Below are 15,462 nucleotides of genomic sequence, written 5' to 3'. Positions count from 1 at the left end.
CCTGAGTTTCCGGACGGAGGAATGAAAGCGACGGGCAGGGCCAGCTCCTGGGATCGCCGGTCGCGACTGGGCAAGTCTAGCCCTCCTTCCATCTCTATGCCTCTTGCGCTCCGGCTGCGGGAGAAGAGGCGGGACTTCCGGGCCAGCGGCCGGTTTCTTCCCAAGGGCCGGAAGCGCCGGTGTTTTCCTTGACTCTATGGTCCCTTTCTGGCGGTCCTCCTTGGAGTTCTTTGGGGGGGAAGGGGGGGGGAGGCGGCCGTTATCGAGGCGACGGAGGAGGAGGAGGAGGAGGAAGGGCAAAGGCAAAGCCGAACGGCGCCTAACAACTAGCGGGCCATACATACATAAACACACACACTATCTGTCTCTCCCCTTGGAGCTCCCGACGACCCTGGCAGGTAGGACGCGGCGTTGGCGCGGAGCCGGAGGGTCGTGAGACGAGATTCCAGTGGCTGACCTCCTGCCTCTCCCCGCAGAGCCCGGGGGGCCTCCTCGACTCCCGAATGGCGCAGCCGCTGCGCACGGAAGCGGCCCGAGAGCTCCTCTGCCTCGGCTAGAGAGAGAGAGAGAGAGAGAGGTGAGGAGGGAAGCCCTGGGTGGGGCAGGGGAGACCGGGCAGGAGGAGCGCCCTAGAGCCGTTTGGGAGCCCCGCTTTGCGGTCTGCTAGCCGTAAGCCTTTGCCTGGGTCTCTGAATGCGGTCTGCTCGAGCCTCATGCCAGCCAGCCACTTCCGCTTCATCCCAAAGACCTCACCTGTCCAGGTAGCGAAAGGCTGAGGGAGATCGTTTTCAATCAGTGTTCGGGAAAGTGCTCCGTGTAGTTGTGAAGGAGCAGCTCTCTGCCTAAAAGCTCACCATCTGAATCAAAGCATGAATAGAGAAGGTTCAAGGGTTCAATTTGCAGGATGCTGGGCTAGGTGGACCCTTTCCTTTTGGAAAAACAGAACTCCGGGTGAGGCTAGAAAAGGAGGGGAGCCCAAAATAAAGGATGCCTGTTCAGTAGCTAACCTGACGGCAAGTGAGTAAAGGGATCTCAGCAGAACCCAAGAGGAGTTCTGTTCCATATTGTGGTAGTGTTCTAGGCAATGCAAGCAGGTGTGGCACAGCTTTCCCAGCTTGTCCTTCCCCTCTCCTCCTGTTGCCAGAGACCTCCAAAATGTTCAGCGCAGCCCAGTTGTCTAAGGCCCAGTTCCTTGACAAGGCGCGCCAGGCGCGTGAGGAGCGCCGGGAGCTGAAGGAGCGCGAGCGAGCGGCAGTGCAGATCCAGGCCCTTGTCCGAAGGTTCTTGTGCCGCTGTCGTTTGCAGCGGGAAATCAGGTGCGTGCAATGCGTGTGCAGGTGCTGGGTGGATTTGGCTTTTGGCCTCTGGGACTGAAGCCTTTTGCCAGTGGCTATGCCAGTGCTGGCTCCCAGGGTCCCTTGTCTTCAGTGAGGGGGGTGCTGCAAGATCCAAATCCTCTCCTGCTGCCTTTGAACTTTTTGGATCCTCTGAGCAAAGTGAGCGTGGCATTGCTCTTGGGGCATTGGTGGGCCCTTTGACTCTCTAGGGCGCTGGCAAATTCCTGAACTTCCTACCCAGTGTAGCAAGGGAAATATCTTAAGTCAGTCATTGTGTGTGGGCATCTTGGCCTGTTCTGCCATGTATGCTCTGAGCCGATTTGTAGCTCCTTCTGCTGCCTCTATCCAGAGGAAAGACCTGAACAGTGTCGCCATTTGTCATGGAGGGGGGGGCACCTATCTCACCTGCACGCACCAGCCTTTCTCAAATTACCTTGTACCTTTTCTTTTGGACTTTCCTTTGTGCTCCCCAGGAGAGAAGTGGATGACTTTTTTGATGCAAACGGGCCTGGCAAGAAGACAGCACTTTCGATCTTCAAAATATCCCGGAAGCTGCTCTTTGTTTTCAGGTGCCAAGATGACAAAGAGGTACTACTGCTTTGCTGAAGGTCTCCTCGTTGCATGCTATTTATTCTTGATGCTAGGGGTGGGGCAGCTGCTGTGTTGGAAGTATTAGGGTGGCTGTTCCAGTCACAGAATGGGGAGGGAGAATTTTCTGGAACAATGTGAGCTTGGACAGAAACTACTTACTGCAGCAGCAGATTCTGCCTACTTCCCGGCTTGCCCGAATTCTGAAAATGATCTTGAGCCCCAGAGTCTCTGCAGGGGCAAATATGTGTTCCATAGGAGAACTGTTGCATTTTTCAAGAGGTAAGCTGAGCCCAAAAACACATATCCATAGAAAGAACTGCTGCTGTCCCTTTGTGTGAGTTTTGCCACTTGGGATGTATCTCCTTTTGTAGGAGTCCTGGGCCATTCTGCTATGTTTTTATGTTCCAAATGATTGAGTGAACCAACTGACACAATGCAGAATGCCCTCTCCTTGGAGCAGGGATGTCCCCACCTGTGATCCTCCAGAGGCTGCTGGACTTCCAGCTCCCATAATTCCTGACCATCAGCCATGCTGGTGGGGCTGGTGGGAGTTGGAGTCCAGCAACATCTTGAGGGCCACAGATTCCCCATCCCTGATCTAGAGGGAGGATGCTGCTCTGAAAGAGTAACTGCACTGGAGACCAGTCAGTGCCTGAGCCTCATGCTCTGCTTAGGGACTGTACAGCAGCTTTAGACTGGCCATGAGGAGAAGAGGATGCTGGACTGGGTGGGCCATTGGCCTCCATCCAGCAGGGCTGCTCTTACCATCTTGAGCAAAAGACAACCTTTGGATTGTAAGAGTGAAGTCTGTTTACTGGAAATAATGGAAAGCACTGCTTTGCAGGAACCATTGGATTGACAACATTGACAACAACCATTGGCAACAAAATGATTATAATTTCGTATTGACTCGCCTGCTTTTCATTACAGAGATTTGAAAAGTTGTGCCGCTGTATCCTTAACAGTATGGATGCTGAAAATGACTCTAAGGTGAGCTAAAGTCACTTTTCATAGACTTTAACATGAGAGTATGTGCATATTTCCCCCCATAAAATATCCCCAAGAGCAGGTGGAGAATTTTTTTAATTCCATAAGCATATGCTGGAGCACTGCAGGCCAGTGTTTCCTGAGTAACATGAATATTTGTGGTTGTTCTAAAACAACCTGCCACATACACACTGCAGCTCTGAATTATGGGGTGACAGTGCTTTGTTCTGCATTTTCCCAGTCCAGTGACTGAATGATGGGGTCTCCCTCCCCTTCCGCAGTTATCATGGTCTTCTGTCACTTCCCCACAGGTGTGGTATGTGTCCCTTGCACTTTCGAAGGAGCTCACGCTTATGTGGATTAAGCAGGTCAAGGATGTGCTGTGGCTTTGCTGTGAGTTTCTGAAGCTGCTTAAGGTATGGACTGACTTGGCTGTCTGTTTTGTGTGTGTTTTCACTGGTCTGTGACCATTCCAGACTTCCATTTCATGTCTCTGGCGGTTCTTTCCCCCAGCCAGACATATTGCAAGACTCTAAGCTGGTGAATCTGCACCTCACAATGCTGGTGACATTTACGGACACTTCCACTTGGAGAATCCTGAGGGGGAAAGGTAGGTGTGTCGAGTTCAATGCATTTCTCTAGGGCTTTCTACTAGCCAAAATGACAAGGCTTTTTTATACTTGCTGTGGAATCTTGTCAGCTTCTCAAAGATGAGTGGTGGATGGCACTGTTTCTGCCTTGCCTGCAGAAGAAAGTGCCTTCTCAGCATCTGTTTTGTTCACAAAGTATATAGTACAGAGATAGAGATACTTGAAGTAACTTCCAAGGCTTTGGGCTTTAAGGTTGGCATCAGATGCCCACTTAATTTTGAATTATAAGACCAGCCCGTTCTCTGGAGAGCAGTTTGCCCCATAGTGTACGATTTAGCTGCAATTGCCAGCTGTCTCCTTCTGTGGTCTTCCTCTTGCAGGAGAAAGTCTACGGCCTGCCATGAACCACATCTGTGCAAATATCATGGGACACCTGAATCAAAAGGGATTTTATTCCGTGCTCCAGGTTTGTTGTGCTTGGTGTAGAGGGTCTTAGTTTTTGTGTGAGATTGTGTATATTTGTCTCTGCTCAAAGAGAAAATAAATGATGGTTAACAGTGTATATGTTTTGTTTTAATATTCACCTCAGCTTGTGAAACTATGTTCTATAAAACGAGTTCTGTTTGCTACTCCCCTAGTTGCCTTTTTAAGTAATTCTGAGAGCTCATGGTAGATCATGGCATGGCGTCTCCAACAACAGCTCCTACCTGGGCTGAGAGAGGTGAACGTCTCTAAAACCTCAGGGCTGAGCCAAAGTTTTAACCTGTGTGCTCCCCATCCAGTGCCTGCTGTGTCTGCAGCACTGTCCTGGCTCTGCGTGCTCCACAGTAGGCTTTGAAACGGATGCTGCTCATTGGTGAAGGGCAAGAACAGCTCATAATCTTTGTGAGTTTGCTCCATAAACATTTTTTTCTGAGAAAGCGTTGAGTACAATTCTCCACTTGGTGACAGTGATGTGCTTTATCCTGCTTTCTAGAGTAGCTCTTTTAACTCACATAGTTGGTCTCCAGGCAAAGCGATCCCAGTGGCTGCATTGGGGCTGAGCTCTGTCTGCCATGTTTTTATTAGTTACGTTAGGGTACCATCTTCAGGGGACTGTTGGAGAGCCATAAGCTGCTCCTGTCAGAAGTCTGGAATCTAAGTTGTGCTTTCTAACAGTTGCCCCTCATATAGACACCTATATGGAGCTCCCTCCCGCAGGAGGCAGTGATTGCCAGCAGCCTGGCTTTTAAAAGGATTAACAGATTCACGGAGGAGGAGAGGGCTGTCGGTGGCTCCTGGCCACAGTGGCTCAGCTCTGCCTCTACAGCTGGAAGCAACAATGCTGCTGAATCCCAGTTTCTGGAAACAGTAGGAGGGGAGAGGAGGACTCTTTGGCTTGGGTCCTCTTTCCCATAATGAAGAAATGCTTGGCCACTGTGAGAACAGGACGCTGGTCTAGATTTACCTCTCTTTCAAATCAGAACCAGCGAAGGTCCTGTGTGGGTGTCTGGAGGGGGTTGGAGGAGGGATGGTGGCTAACAGATTGAGGCTGAATCCTGACAAGACAGAAGTACTGGTTTTGGGGGACGGGGCGGGCGGGTGGGTGGGGACTCCCTGGTCCTGAATGGGGTAACTGTGCCCCTGAAGGACCAGGTGCGCAGCCTGGGAGTCATTTTGGACTCACAGCTGTCCATGGAAGTGCAGGTCAATTGTGTGTCCAGGGAAGCAGTTTAACAGCTCCATCTGGTATGTAGGCTGAGACCCTCCCTGCCTGCAGACTGTCTCGCCAGAGTGGTGCATGCTCTGGTTATCTCTCACTTGGATTACTTCAATGTGCTCTACATGGGGCTACCTTTGAAGGTGACCCGGAAACTACAACTAATCCAGAATGCGGCAGCTAGACTGGTGACCGGGAGCGGCCACCAAGACCATATAACACCTACATATAAGACCTACATTGGCTCCCAGTACATTTCCGAGCACAATTCAAAGTGTTGGTGCTGGCCTTTAAAGCCCTAATTGGTCTCGTCCCAGTATACTTGAAGGAGCGTCTCCACTCCCCTCATCCACCCTGGACATTGAGGTCCATCTCTGAGGGCCTTCTGGCGGTTCTCTCATTGCAAGAAGCCAAGTTACAGGGAACCAGGCAGAGGGCCTTCTCGGTGGTGGCGCCTGCCCTGTGGAATGCTCTCCCGTCAGATGTCAAGAAAATAAACAACCAGCTGACTTTTAGAAGACATCTGCAGGCAGCCCTGTTTAGGGAAGCTTTTAATGTTTAACAGACCACTGAATTTTAATATTTTGTTGGAAGCTGCCCAGAGTGGCTGGGGAAACCCAGCCAGATGGGCGGGATATAAATTATTATTATTATTATTATTATTATTATTATTAGATGAGGAATTGGCCTGATCCAACAGACTTTTTGTATGTTGTTGAATCTTGGCTGCACCTTCTGACTTCCGGAGCTTTTGGCAGGGTTGGGGTTGGAGATAAATGACAACCAACACCAGCAACTTATAAGGGAGGCTCTTCTCTCTCTCTCTCTCTCTCTCTCTCTCTCTCTCCCTCTCCCCTAACATACAGTGGTACCTTGGTTCTCAAACTTAATCAGTTCTGGAAGTCTGTTCCAAAACCAAGGCGCACTTTCCCATAGAAGGTAATTCAAAATGAATTAATCCGTTCCAGACAATTAAAAACAACTCCTAGAACTGCAATTTAACATGAATTTTACTATCTAATGAGACCATTGATCCATAAAATGAAAGCAATAGACTCGGCTGCAATCTACTACCCTTTATAAAAAACTGGCAGTGATCTACCCATTGGAGGGATGAGCGTGCGGGGTGCGTGAAGAGGGAGTTCAAGTGGGGGGAAAGGAAAGGGAGGCAAAAGTTCTCTCTCTGAGGAGCAAGGTGACTTTTGGGGATCCCTTCCCCCCCACACCCAGTGCCCCTTCCTCACCTTCTTCAGGGCTGGCACAAGCAGCCCCTGCCACTTGGGCGCATTCTCCTCACTGAAGAACTCTTACTGCAGCAGTGGCACCTGCATCCTGCCCGCCAGGCTGTCCCGCGCCCGGTGAGGGGAATCTGCGGCAGTCACTTCTGGGGCCGAGCCGCTTGGCATTCCCTAACTCAGTGCCGGCTGCAGCAGCAAAATCCGGAAGCCGAGGGGGTCGTTGATGTGGCGGCCCCCTTCTCGGCTTCCAGATTTTGCTGCCGTGGCTGCCGCTGAATTAGGGAAGGCCAGGCCAAGCAGGCAAGTGATGTCGCTGCCTCCCCGTGCCGCTGGGTCCCTCTGCCGTCGCTGCAGCACCAGCCCCCCCATCCTCCGGTACTAGGTGTCGCCAGTGGCCGGCGCTGAGTAAGGGAAGCACAGGTCGGGCAGCAGGTGAGCGGGCAGTGGAAGTGTGGCACTCAGGACGGAAGTGCACCCCCAAACTGAGTACGTTCAGGTTCCAAAAAAAGTTCGAAAACCGGAACACTCATTTCTGGTTTTGAAGCATTCAGGTTCCAAATAGTTTGTGAAGTAAGCTGTTTGAAAACTGAGGTACCACTGTGTTGCAGCACACTGACAATTCTTGACAATCCTTTCAGCTTCTTCGTTCTTCTTTTTCAGATTTTGCTGACAAATGGCTTGGCGAGGTCAAGACCTTCTCTTTCCAAAGGCACTTTAACGGCAGTCTTTTCTCTTGCGTTGCGGTAAGTCAATAGGCCAAGTTATTACTCTTCAGTAAAGCAGCTTTAAATAAATGCATGTGCGGGTTTATTTCTTCCCCATTGCATCACCCTGAATTTACAAGTGAGTAGTCCCTTCCTCTGGATTTTATTTTTATTATGACAGTCAGGGAGGCATTATTTCATCAATTCTGTTGTAAACCCACAACTTTCCCCATTTCAAGAAAGACTTGAATAACTTGCCAGCGCAAGAGTAACTTGCAAAGCAGGGAGCTGGTTCCAAGGTGAACTTGTTCTTTGGAACATGCCAGCAATCTGGAGTTAAAAATTAAATTCATAAAATATGTTGAGAGAGAAAAACGAAGCACACATTTGAGTCATCAGAAGAGCCCTGCAGCAGGATCAAGCCAAAGGTAGATCTAGTCTACCATTTTCTTCCCCCCAGTGGCCAGCCGATGCCTCTTTGGGGAAGTCCACAAACACCCCCCAAAAGATACTTCCAGAGTCGTCGTCTTTCTTGCCAAGACTTTGCTTTCCTTACTACAGGAGTAGCTGTTCTTGTCTCCGTGTGCAGAAAACGTATGCTTCCTCTTCTCTCCTCCCTTACGGTATTTTTCTCTCCCCAGCCCTGTGGTTGCGGCTCAGTTTTCTGACAATCTCTTACGATCCTTTTTGATCCACATCATATCCGTGCCTGCTATAGTCACCCATCTTGCTACGCTTACTCCTGAGGTAGGCGATCCCTCAAATGGCGCGAGTGAGAGACCGAATATTGGAGGGGACACATTTGTTTTGCTTTGCTAAGATCTTGCAGTGCTGCTGTGCTAGACGGGGAGGAGGTGTCCAATTTAGGCAGAGGGTCAGTAGACCATTGAAAGTGGCTTTGTGAGCCAGAATTGGCCCACCGGCCACAGATTCATCTACCCTTGATTTCTATTACCTCTGTCATTCTTACAACGTACCTGTAACATGAGGCCAATATTATTATTATCCTGTTTAGATGGAGGTGCTGAGGATGGCAGAATATTATAGTGTAGTGTTGGTGGGAAAATGGGTACTTTGCTGTGGAGAGAAAATAGAACTTTATTTGCCTCTTCCTAACTTGGGCATAGGTGAAACTACTTGCGTGCATCACAACACTGTTTTACTGACCGAATCAAAGCAAAGATGCTTTGGGAACTGTGTTTGACTGATAAGCCGAGGTACAAGTGTATTTAAATAAAGGAAGCTATAAAAAGTTTGCTTTCCTTTCAGCGTTTGGCAGTGATAGAATCGCAGGACCTCCTGCGCAAATTCATACTGTTCTTGAGCCGCGAAGAGCTGTGCAGGGACGTCTGTGTGTGTTTAGAAGGGAGCCACACGCTCTGCCTTCTAGGTAAGCAAAGTTGCTTCCTATCTCAGTGCTGCCCCTGGCCAAGGATATGTGAATAAAGCTGTGTGGCTAGAGCGTCTCTGTGGGGGAGGCCACACAGAAGGATGCACCTGACCTCTGCAGTGTTGGCACAAGGCCACCTGAAATGTGGTTGTAAAATGATGCTTCCTGAGAATTTTCAAAAATGTTTTTAGAAATCAAATTTCTGTTCCTTTATGGCAGTGAAGATATGCCATGTGGGCAATGTGTTGGTGAGCTATCAAAAGCTAGAGGTGTAGCTCCAAAGGTACTGCCACGGTCAGAGGGCAGAGGAGTAATGACAATTTTATTTGCTCAGATGTGAGCCATAAAAGACAGTCAAATGTGAGCCACAAATCTGGCTTTTAATTTCCCAGCATCCAATGCAAATAAAGAAACAGGCAAGGGAAAATAGTTTTTCTTATCCTCCAAACTCACATGATGTAACAAAACTTTCCATGTGGCTAAACTTGGGTACATTTTTTTTTCCACGAGGATCTTTATAGAGAGGACCCTGGGGAGCATAGTGAACAACGTCCTCTGTGACCTTTTTACACAGAGGCACTTGGCATAGCACGAAGAAGAACAAAACATGCAAATTTGTTTAGAAATTACAGAAACGAGTCACTGGCAACCAGCTATTCCCTGCTAAGGATTCCAGCCACTTCATTTAATTCCCCCCCCCGCCTGCCCCCCTCCCGTTTGTCAGCATTCGATGGTCACTGAGTATCCTCTGTCCTTCCTGGGTTGTTTGGAGTTGTCTCCCAGCTCTTGAGGCTCCCCTTCCTTGCTATTTCCCTCTTCCGTCAGTTCAAGCGCTGCTGCTGCTGCTGCTCTTTTCCAGGCAACCTTGTCTACTTGGGCTCCTTGAATGACAAGGTGTTGGAGGAGGAGACAGCCCATTTTGTGAGCGTCCTGATTCAGATGCTCTCCTACTGCCAGAAGTACGTTTCTCAGAAGAAGTCCAACCTCACACACTGGCACCCTGTGCTTGGCTGGTTCTCCCAGACAGTGGATTACGGGTAAGCGTCACTCTTGGTGGGCAGGGGCAGGGGGGGGGAGAGTCTGTAGATCAATGGGAGGAGACCCACCCTATGCACCAGCTCCCCTACAGCAAAGGATCACACCACAGCTGATAGGAAAGATCTCTCTCTGCCTGAAATCCCCACCCCAGCCCAGACAGTTCTGCTTGCTGGTCACCTAGACCATGGAGCCCTCCCTGCCGTCTGTCCTGTGCCTCATTTCCGTGCTCTGCCCTCCCCTGTCCTAGCTTGAACGAGTCGATGCCTCTCCTCACAAAGCAGCTGCAGCACCTCTGGGGCGCCCACCTGATCCGCATCCTCTTCAGTGACGTCCTGAGCAAGAAGCTTCCGGAGAACCAGGACGCAGCTCGCCTGCCAGTGCCGACCACGTCTCCGCAAAACAGCCTGCCCATGAAGAGTGAGTGGCTGCAGAGCCCAGCGGCCCTCTCAGGCTTCGATCCTGGACCCTCATTCTGGAGAAAGTTGGGCGGGGTTTTTTATTTTTTGCCGCATTTGATTTTAGTTTTGCATCTAAAATAGTTTAGAAAAGCCTCTGACCCTGGGGAGGCCTAGCAGACCTCTGAGGGCCTTTCCCTCTGCTACACCCAACCACCAGGGTTTCCCCCGTGAAGAGAAGGTTGTCTTTTTGCACAGGCCTCTCTGGGTCAGGGAACCACTTCCTGGAGGATCCCTATTGGTGAGAGCTGCGCCTCACTGTTCTCATGGAATCCTAGAATTGTATGTAGAGTTGGAAGGGACCCAAGGGGTCTTCTAGTCCAACTAGCCCTGCGTTGCAGGAGTTCCTGACAGGTGGCCGACCTGTTTAAAGGCCTCTAATGAAGGAGAGCAAGCCACCTTCTGAGGGAGTCTGTTCCAGTGTCAAACAGCTCTTACCCACAGAAAGTTATTTCTAATGTTTAGTTGGAATTTCCTTTCTTAAGAATAGTTCCCTTCCTGCCATCACTTGCATATGGGAGCCTATCTTTTTTCTTTTTCTTTTTACCTATTTCCCTCTCTCCCTTCAAACAGTTCCTAGAGGTGATTCAGAGTAAAATAGAAAAACAATAAAATCAACTCAGAATAAAAATCAAGCATAAAACAATAGAAAAAAGAGCAATTTTAAAAGCATATGATTAAAAAAACAATTTAAGCACAGAACTGGTTTTAAAAGCCTGGTGCAAAAAAAAAAAAAAGTCAGTGAGGAAAGGGCCAGGCAAGCCTCTCTAGGCACAGAATTCCATAGATCTGAGTTCTGGAAAATTTGGAGCTACAGTGGTGCCTCGCAAGACGAAATTAATTCGTTCCGCAAGTCTCTTCGTCTTGCGGTTTTTTCGTCTTGCGATGCACGGTTTCCCATAGGAATGCATTGAAAATCAATTAATGTGTTCCTAGGGAAACCGCCTTCAGACCAGGTCCGGGGACAGTCTGTCCCCGGACCTCTTCTGAAGGCTGGGGGGGGGGGACAAGGGCTTTTCTTCCCACCCCCAGCATTTTAAAAAACCCCGGGACAGCGGAGGACTTCTCCGCTGTCCGGGTGATCTTAAAATGCTGGCGAGCGGCATTTTAAAATCGCCCCGGACAGCGGAGGACTTCTCCGCTGTCCGGGGCGATTTAAAAGCCCCTGGGAAGGCAGGCAGGGGGGACAAAGACTTTTGCCCCCCGCCAGCCTTCAGAAGAGGTCCTGGACCTCTTCTGAAGGCTGCCGGGGGGCGAAAGTCTTTGCTCCCCCCCGCCTGCCTTCAAAAGGTGTCCCCGCGGCGGCGGGAGGTGTCCCCTGCCCCCCGCCCGGCTTCGGAGCACCGGGAGAAGCGATCTCCCCCCAGCCCCTTGCTGCAAAAGACGTCCGGGGGAAGCGGGGAAGAAGCGCTTCGCTTCCCCGCTTTCCCCGGACGTCTTTTGCAGCAAGGGGCTGGGGGCAGATAGCGATCTCCCCGCAGCCCCTTGCTTCAGAAGAGGTCCGGGGGAAGCGGGGAAGAAGCGCTTCGCTTCCCCACTTCCCCCGGACGTCTTTTGCAGCAAGGGGCTGGGCGGAGATAGCGATCTCCCTGCAGCCCCTTGCTTCAGAAGAGGTCCGGGGGAAGCGGGGAAGAAGCGCTTCGCTTCCCCGCTTCCCCCGGACGTCTTTTGCAGCAAGGGGCTGGGCGGAGATAGCGATCTCCCTGCAGCCCCTTGCTTCAGAAGAGGTCCAGGGGAAGCGGGGAAGAAGCGCTTCGCTTCCCCGCTTCCCCCGGACGTCTTTTGCAGCAAGGGGCTGCAGGGAGATCGCTATCTCCCCTGCAGCCCCTTGCTTCAAAAGAGAAGACCCGCTGTCCCCGGGGCAAGCTTCGTTTTGCGAAGCAAGCCCATAGGGAAATTCGTCTTGCGAGGCAACTCGAAAACGAAAAAAACCTTTCGTTTTGCGAGTTTTTCGTCTCGCGAGGCGTTCGTCTTGCGGGGTACCACTGTACAGGTGGAAAGATGCTTGTGAAGGAGGTCTTTACCTCACAACTTTTATACACTGTTTAATAGTAATAAAGCCTCCAAGTGGTTTGCTATATATTCATAAAGGTTTATATACTGCTTAACAGTAAAGAAAAACCTCAAAGTCAGTTTTTAAAAAAAAAAACACAAAAGAATTTGTCAGAAAAGACAGTTGAAAACAGCTATTAAAAATATTCAAATAATAATTAAAATCAGCCATAAGCTGAAGACATATTAAAACAGTGTTCCACATACCTGGGTAAGCTTGTCTAAAGTAATGCTTTTAGCAGGTATCAAAAAGAGTACCTGAAGAGTACCTGAAGGCAGCTGCCTGATGGCAGGGAGTTTCAGAGTGTGGGTGCACACAGTAAAAGTTCGACTTCTTGCAAAGGCAGAAGGAGCATTGTGTCATTATGTGGCACCTCCAGCAGTGGGCATATGTGGGATGAGGCAAGCTACATCCATAGAGAGAGGTTTTGAGGGAGAGGTTAAAGATGAGAACATTGTCTATGCTTGCCTGCCCCAAGCTGCTGTGCTCCAGATGTTGCTGGACTCCAGCTCACATCAGCCACCACAACATGAGGGCCAGGGATCAAGGGCAGTTATTGTCTGACAACATCGGGCAAGTGGCTGGTCCTAGATTGAGGTAGATCTCAGGATGACTTTCAGTAGTTTAGGAAGGGCTTCCAATTCCTCATCATTTAATAGCAGCAGCAGCAGCAGCAGCAGCAGCAGCAGCAGCAGCAGCAAAAGGACCTTTGCTCCGGTGATGCTCTTAAGCATGGATCAAAGTCACAGGTGTAGATTTGTGCTTGTATTTACAGGGAACCCCTGGCTCTGCTAGTGGAGCCGCCGTTTTGCATTTGGCTTCACTCCCACTCTGGCCAATTTAATATATATATTTTAATATATATTTAATTTAATATATAATATTGCCCCCCCCAATTCTAGTAGGTATGATGCGTTTGACCATTTTGGGATCTTTCCAGCATGAAAATTGTTTGCAGTGTTAGAATCTGAGATATGAAAGCTAGGAGCTAAATGGCACCTAGGTTATGGGCGCAACAACGGAATGTGTAGGCACACTTTTTTATAACAAGCATACAAAGCTGAAAATGAATGAACTGCAGCTAAAATATTATGTTCATTTTTCACATTACCTGGTCCTTCCACTGCCTACCCACCCCCTAATATTCTTAAGAGGGCCTCTTCTCCAGTCTTCAGAGAGTAGCTAGAAGTGGGGAGGCAGAAAAAGTCCCCCTTTCCTTCCACTCTGCAGTTTTAATCTCAAATCTTAGGCACAATACTGCGCCCAGACCTCAGAAACTGCCCACGCTAATGAAATTCCCTGTTGCAAAATGCACCTAGAACAATGGGCGTTTCGAACGCTGGTTATCCAAATCTGAACAATGGGAGGAGGGGGCTGTTAGGAGGGAGGGAGTCGTTTGAGTGGGAAGGTCCCCTTCAACACGGTTCCTTGGGGTGCCTCCGTCTGACTGTCCCCCTCTCCATTTCCCATTAGACCTTTTCAAGCGTGCCTTCCAGAAATCCGCATCTGTCCGCAACATCCTTAAGCCTGTCGGGGGCAAGAGGGTGGATTCGGCAGAGGTGCAGAAGGTCTGCAGCATCTGTGTCCTGTATCAGATGGCCCTCACCACCCTGACGCAGATCCGGCTGCAGATTCTCACAGGTTGGTTGAGGGGGCAGTGGAGGGGATGAGGAAGCAGAGAGAGTTTGGGGGTTCCTGACGGAAGTGGGGACCTGGTCGTCAGGTAAAGCTAACTTGAAAGAGTCCTCCCTGCTAAGGCTGGCTTTCCTAGGACCAGTGTTCCCCAACCTGGCGCCCTCCAGATGTCTGGGGGCACCACTCCGCCAGCCCCAGCCAGCGCAGCCTGTCGAGTGCCCCTTCTCACCTCTCCACCCTGCTTTTTTATAGTTAAATGGAACCAAGCGTCCAGTCCTAACCATGCTGAACATGAATGTTGAACATTAATCTCATCACAGTCAATGCAGCTCACTTCAGAGCAAACATGGAATCGTGGAATTGTAGAGTTGGAAGGGACCCTGAGGGTCATCTAGTCCAACCCCTGCAATGCAGGGATCCCAGTTAAGGAATCTTTGATGGGCAGCCACCTGACACTACCTCCCAAGAGGGTCCATTCCACTGTCTTAGCGGCTTTTAGCTTCAGAAAGTTCTTCCTAATCTTTAGTTGGAACCTCCTTGTCCTTTGAATCCACTGGTTCGAGTCCTAACCTCTGGAGATCACCTTGGCCTGTTTAGGATGGGAATGTTCTGAAATATACAGTCCTCTCTCTTTCGGATACCTGGTGTGGGACAAATTCCCACCCCCATCTGCTTTTTCTCCTGGTGCAAGTTCTAGAAGAGCAGATAATGGCACCTTGAACTTTGCTAGGCAGCGGCTGAAACTGCCATGGTGGGCAGGGTCAGAAGGCCAGAGGAAAGGCACAGGTCCCCTTTCGGCCTTACCTGCTGTACCTGCCTGCTTCCCGCCCTCTCCCCACATCCTCCTCCTCATGGTTGATTTTCTACTAGGCTTCCCCAGAGCCTTGAGGACTAGAAGCTTGTGTTTCATTGCCGCTCTGTGTGTGTGTGTTTAATGAGAGATATTGTTTATAATAATAAACAATTAATTGAGAACTGCTTGGCCTCCTGGGGCTGGTTCCCTTGTGGATTTCCCCTCTCCTAGGCTTGACCTACCTGGACGACCTGCTGCCCAAGCTGTGGGCCTTTATCTGTGAGCTGGGCCCCCAGGGTGGCTTGAAACTCTTCCTGGAGTGCTTGAGCAACGACACCGAGGAGTCCAAGCGGCTGCTGGCCATGCTGATGCTTTTCTGTGACTGCTCCCGGCATCTCATCACGTAGGCTATTTTATAGCTCAAATTTCCTGCAGACGGCAAAGGCAGAAGGCAGGCAGAAGGGGCCTAAGAAGGTTCCACGTGAGCATTTTCTTGGGCTCTGCTTGCCTGTGCCTTTGAGAAAGCCTCCACCCTCCCCCAGCAGTTTTTGCAAGCTGGAGAAGGATGGGGGCCACCTCAGCTGAGCAGTGGGAGGCTTCCCACCCCCCAGCTCAGCAGTTTAAGGAAGCCCCAATGCTCCTCTGGCTCACACAAGCCAGAGAGGTATGGGAGCATGGACTGGGTGAAGTGTCTTGGCTGCTTCTTCCTCCCCTCCTCCACAGTGAGACAAAGGAAAAGTGTTCCTTTTCTCCCCCTCTCCCACTTCTAGAATTCTTGACGACATTGAAGTCTACGAAGAGCAGATCTCTTTCAAACTGGAAGAGCTGATCACAATCTCATCTTTCCTGAATTCTTTTGTGTTTAAGATGATTTGGGATGGAATTGTGGGTAAGTGATTTTGGTTAACTACCTATTCCTTGAGATTTTCTAGGCTTTCATTCATCTATTAAG

At 50.1% G+C, this 15,462-nt stretch overlaps 1 protein-coding gene and 1 long non-coding RNA gene across 5 annotated transcripts in view; one reads left to right on the top strand and one right to left on the bottom strand.

Moving 5' to 3' along the window:
* LOC309517094 overlaps window positions 1-15,462 on the bottom strand; it is a 118,125-nt gene that overhangs the window by 16,957 nt on the left and 85,706 nt on the right. The window lies entirely within an intron of this gene.
* UBE3B (ubiquitin protein ligase E3B) overlaps window positions 78-15,462 on the top strand; it is a 32,485-nt gene continuing 17,100 nt past the window's right edge. The window contains exons 1-15 of one of the 4 annotated variants that reach the window (XM_082196067.1): window positions 78-199; window positions 1,145-1,316; window positions 1,811-1,925; window positions 2,859-2,918; window positions 3,227-3,331; window positions 3,429-3,525; window positions 3,886-3,971; window positions 7,103-7,185; window positions 7,788-7,893; window positions 8,416-8,536; window positions 9,396-9,573; window positions 9,822-9,991; window positions 13,556-13,723; window positions 14,742-14,913; window positions 15,281-15,399. In XM_082196067.1, the coding sequence (XP_082052193.1) occupies window positions 1,156-1,316; window positions 1,811-1,925; window positions 2,859-2,918; window positions 3,227-3,331; window positions 3,429-3,525; window positions 3,886-3,971; window positions 7,103-7,185; window positions 7,788-7,893; window positions 8,416-8,536; window positions 9,396-9,573; window positions 9,822-9,991; window positions 13,556-13,723; window positions 14,742-14,913; window positions 15,281-15,399 (1,741 nt within the window). In that variant the 5' untranslated portion in view covers window positions 78-199; window positions 1,145-1,155. Of the gene's footprint in view, window positions 200-247; window positions 399-436; window positions 762-1,144; window positions 1,317-1,810; window positions 1,926-2,858; window positions 2,919-3,226; window positions 3,332-3,428; window positions 3,526-3,885; window positions 3,972-7,102; window positions 7,186-7,787; window positions 7,894-8,415; window positions 8,537-9,395; window positions 9,574-9,821; window positions 9,992-13,555; window positions 13,724-14,741; window positions 14,914-15,280; window positions 15,400-15,462 lie in introns of those variants that run through there. The other 3 variants (XM_082196066.1, XM_082196065.1, XM_082196068.1) reach the window with 3 other exon arrangements.

This window comes from Podarcis vaucheri (genome assembly GCF_965113315.1).
Source record: "Podarcis vaucheri genome assembly, chromosome: 13".
NCBI lineage: Eukaryota > Metazoa > Chordata > Lepidosauria > Squamata > Lacertidae > Podarcis > Podarcis vaucheri.
Note: the sequence above shows the minus strand (reverse complement) of the source record. Positions and strands in the feature narration are given on the sequence as shown.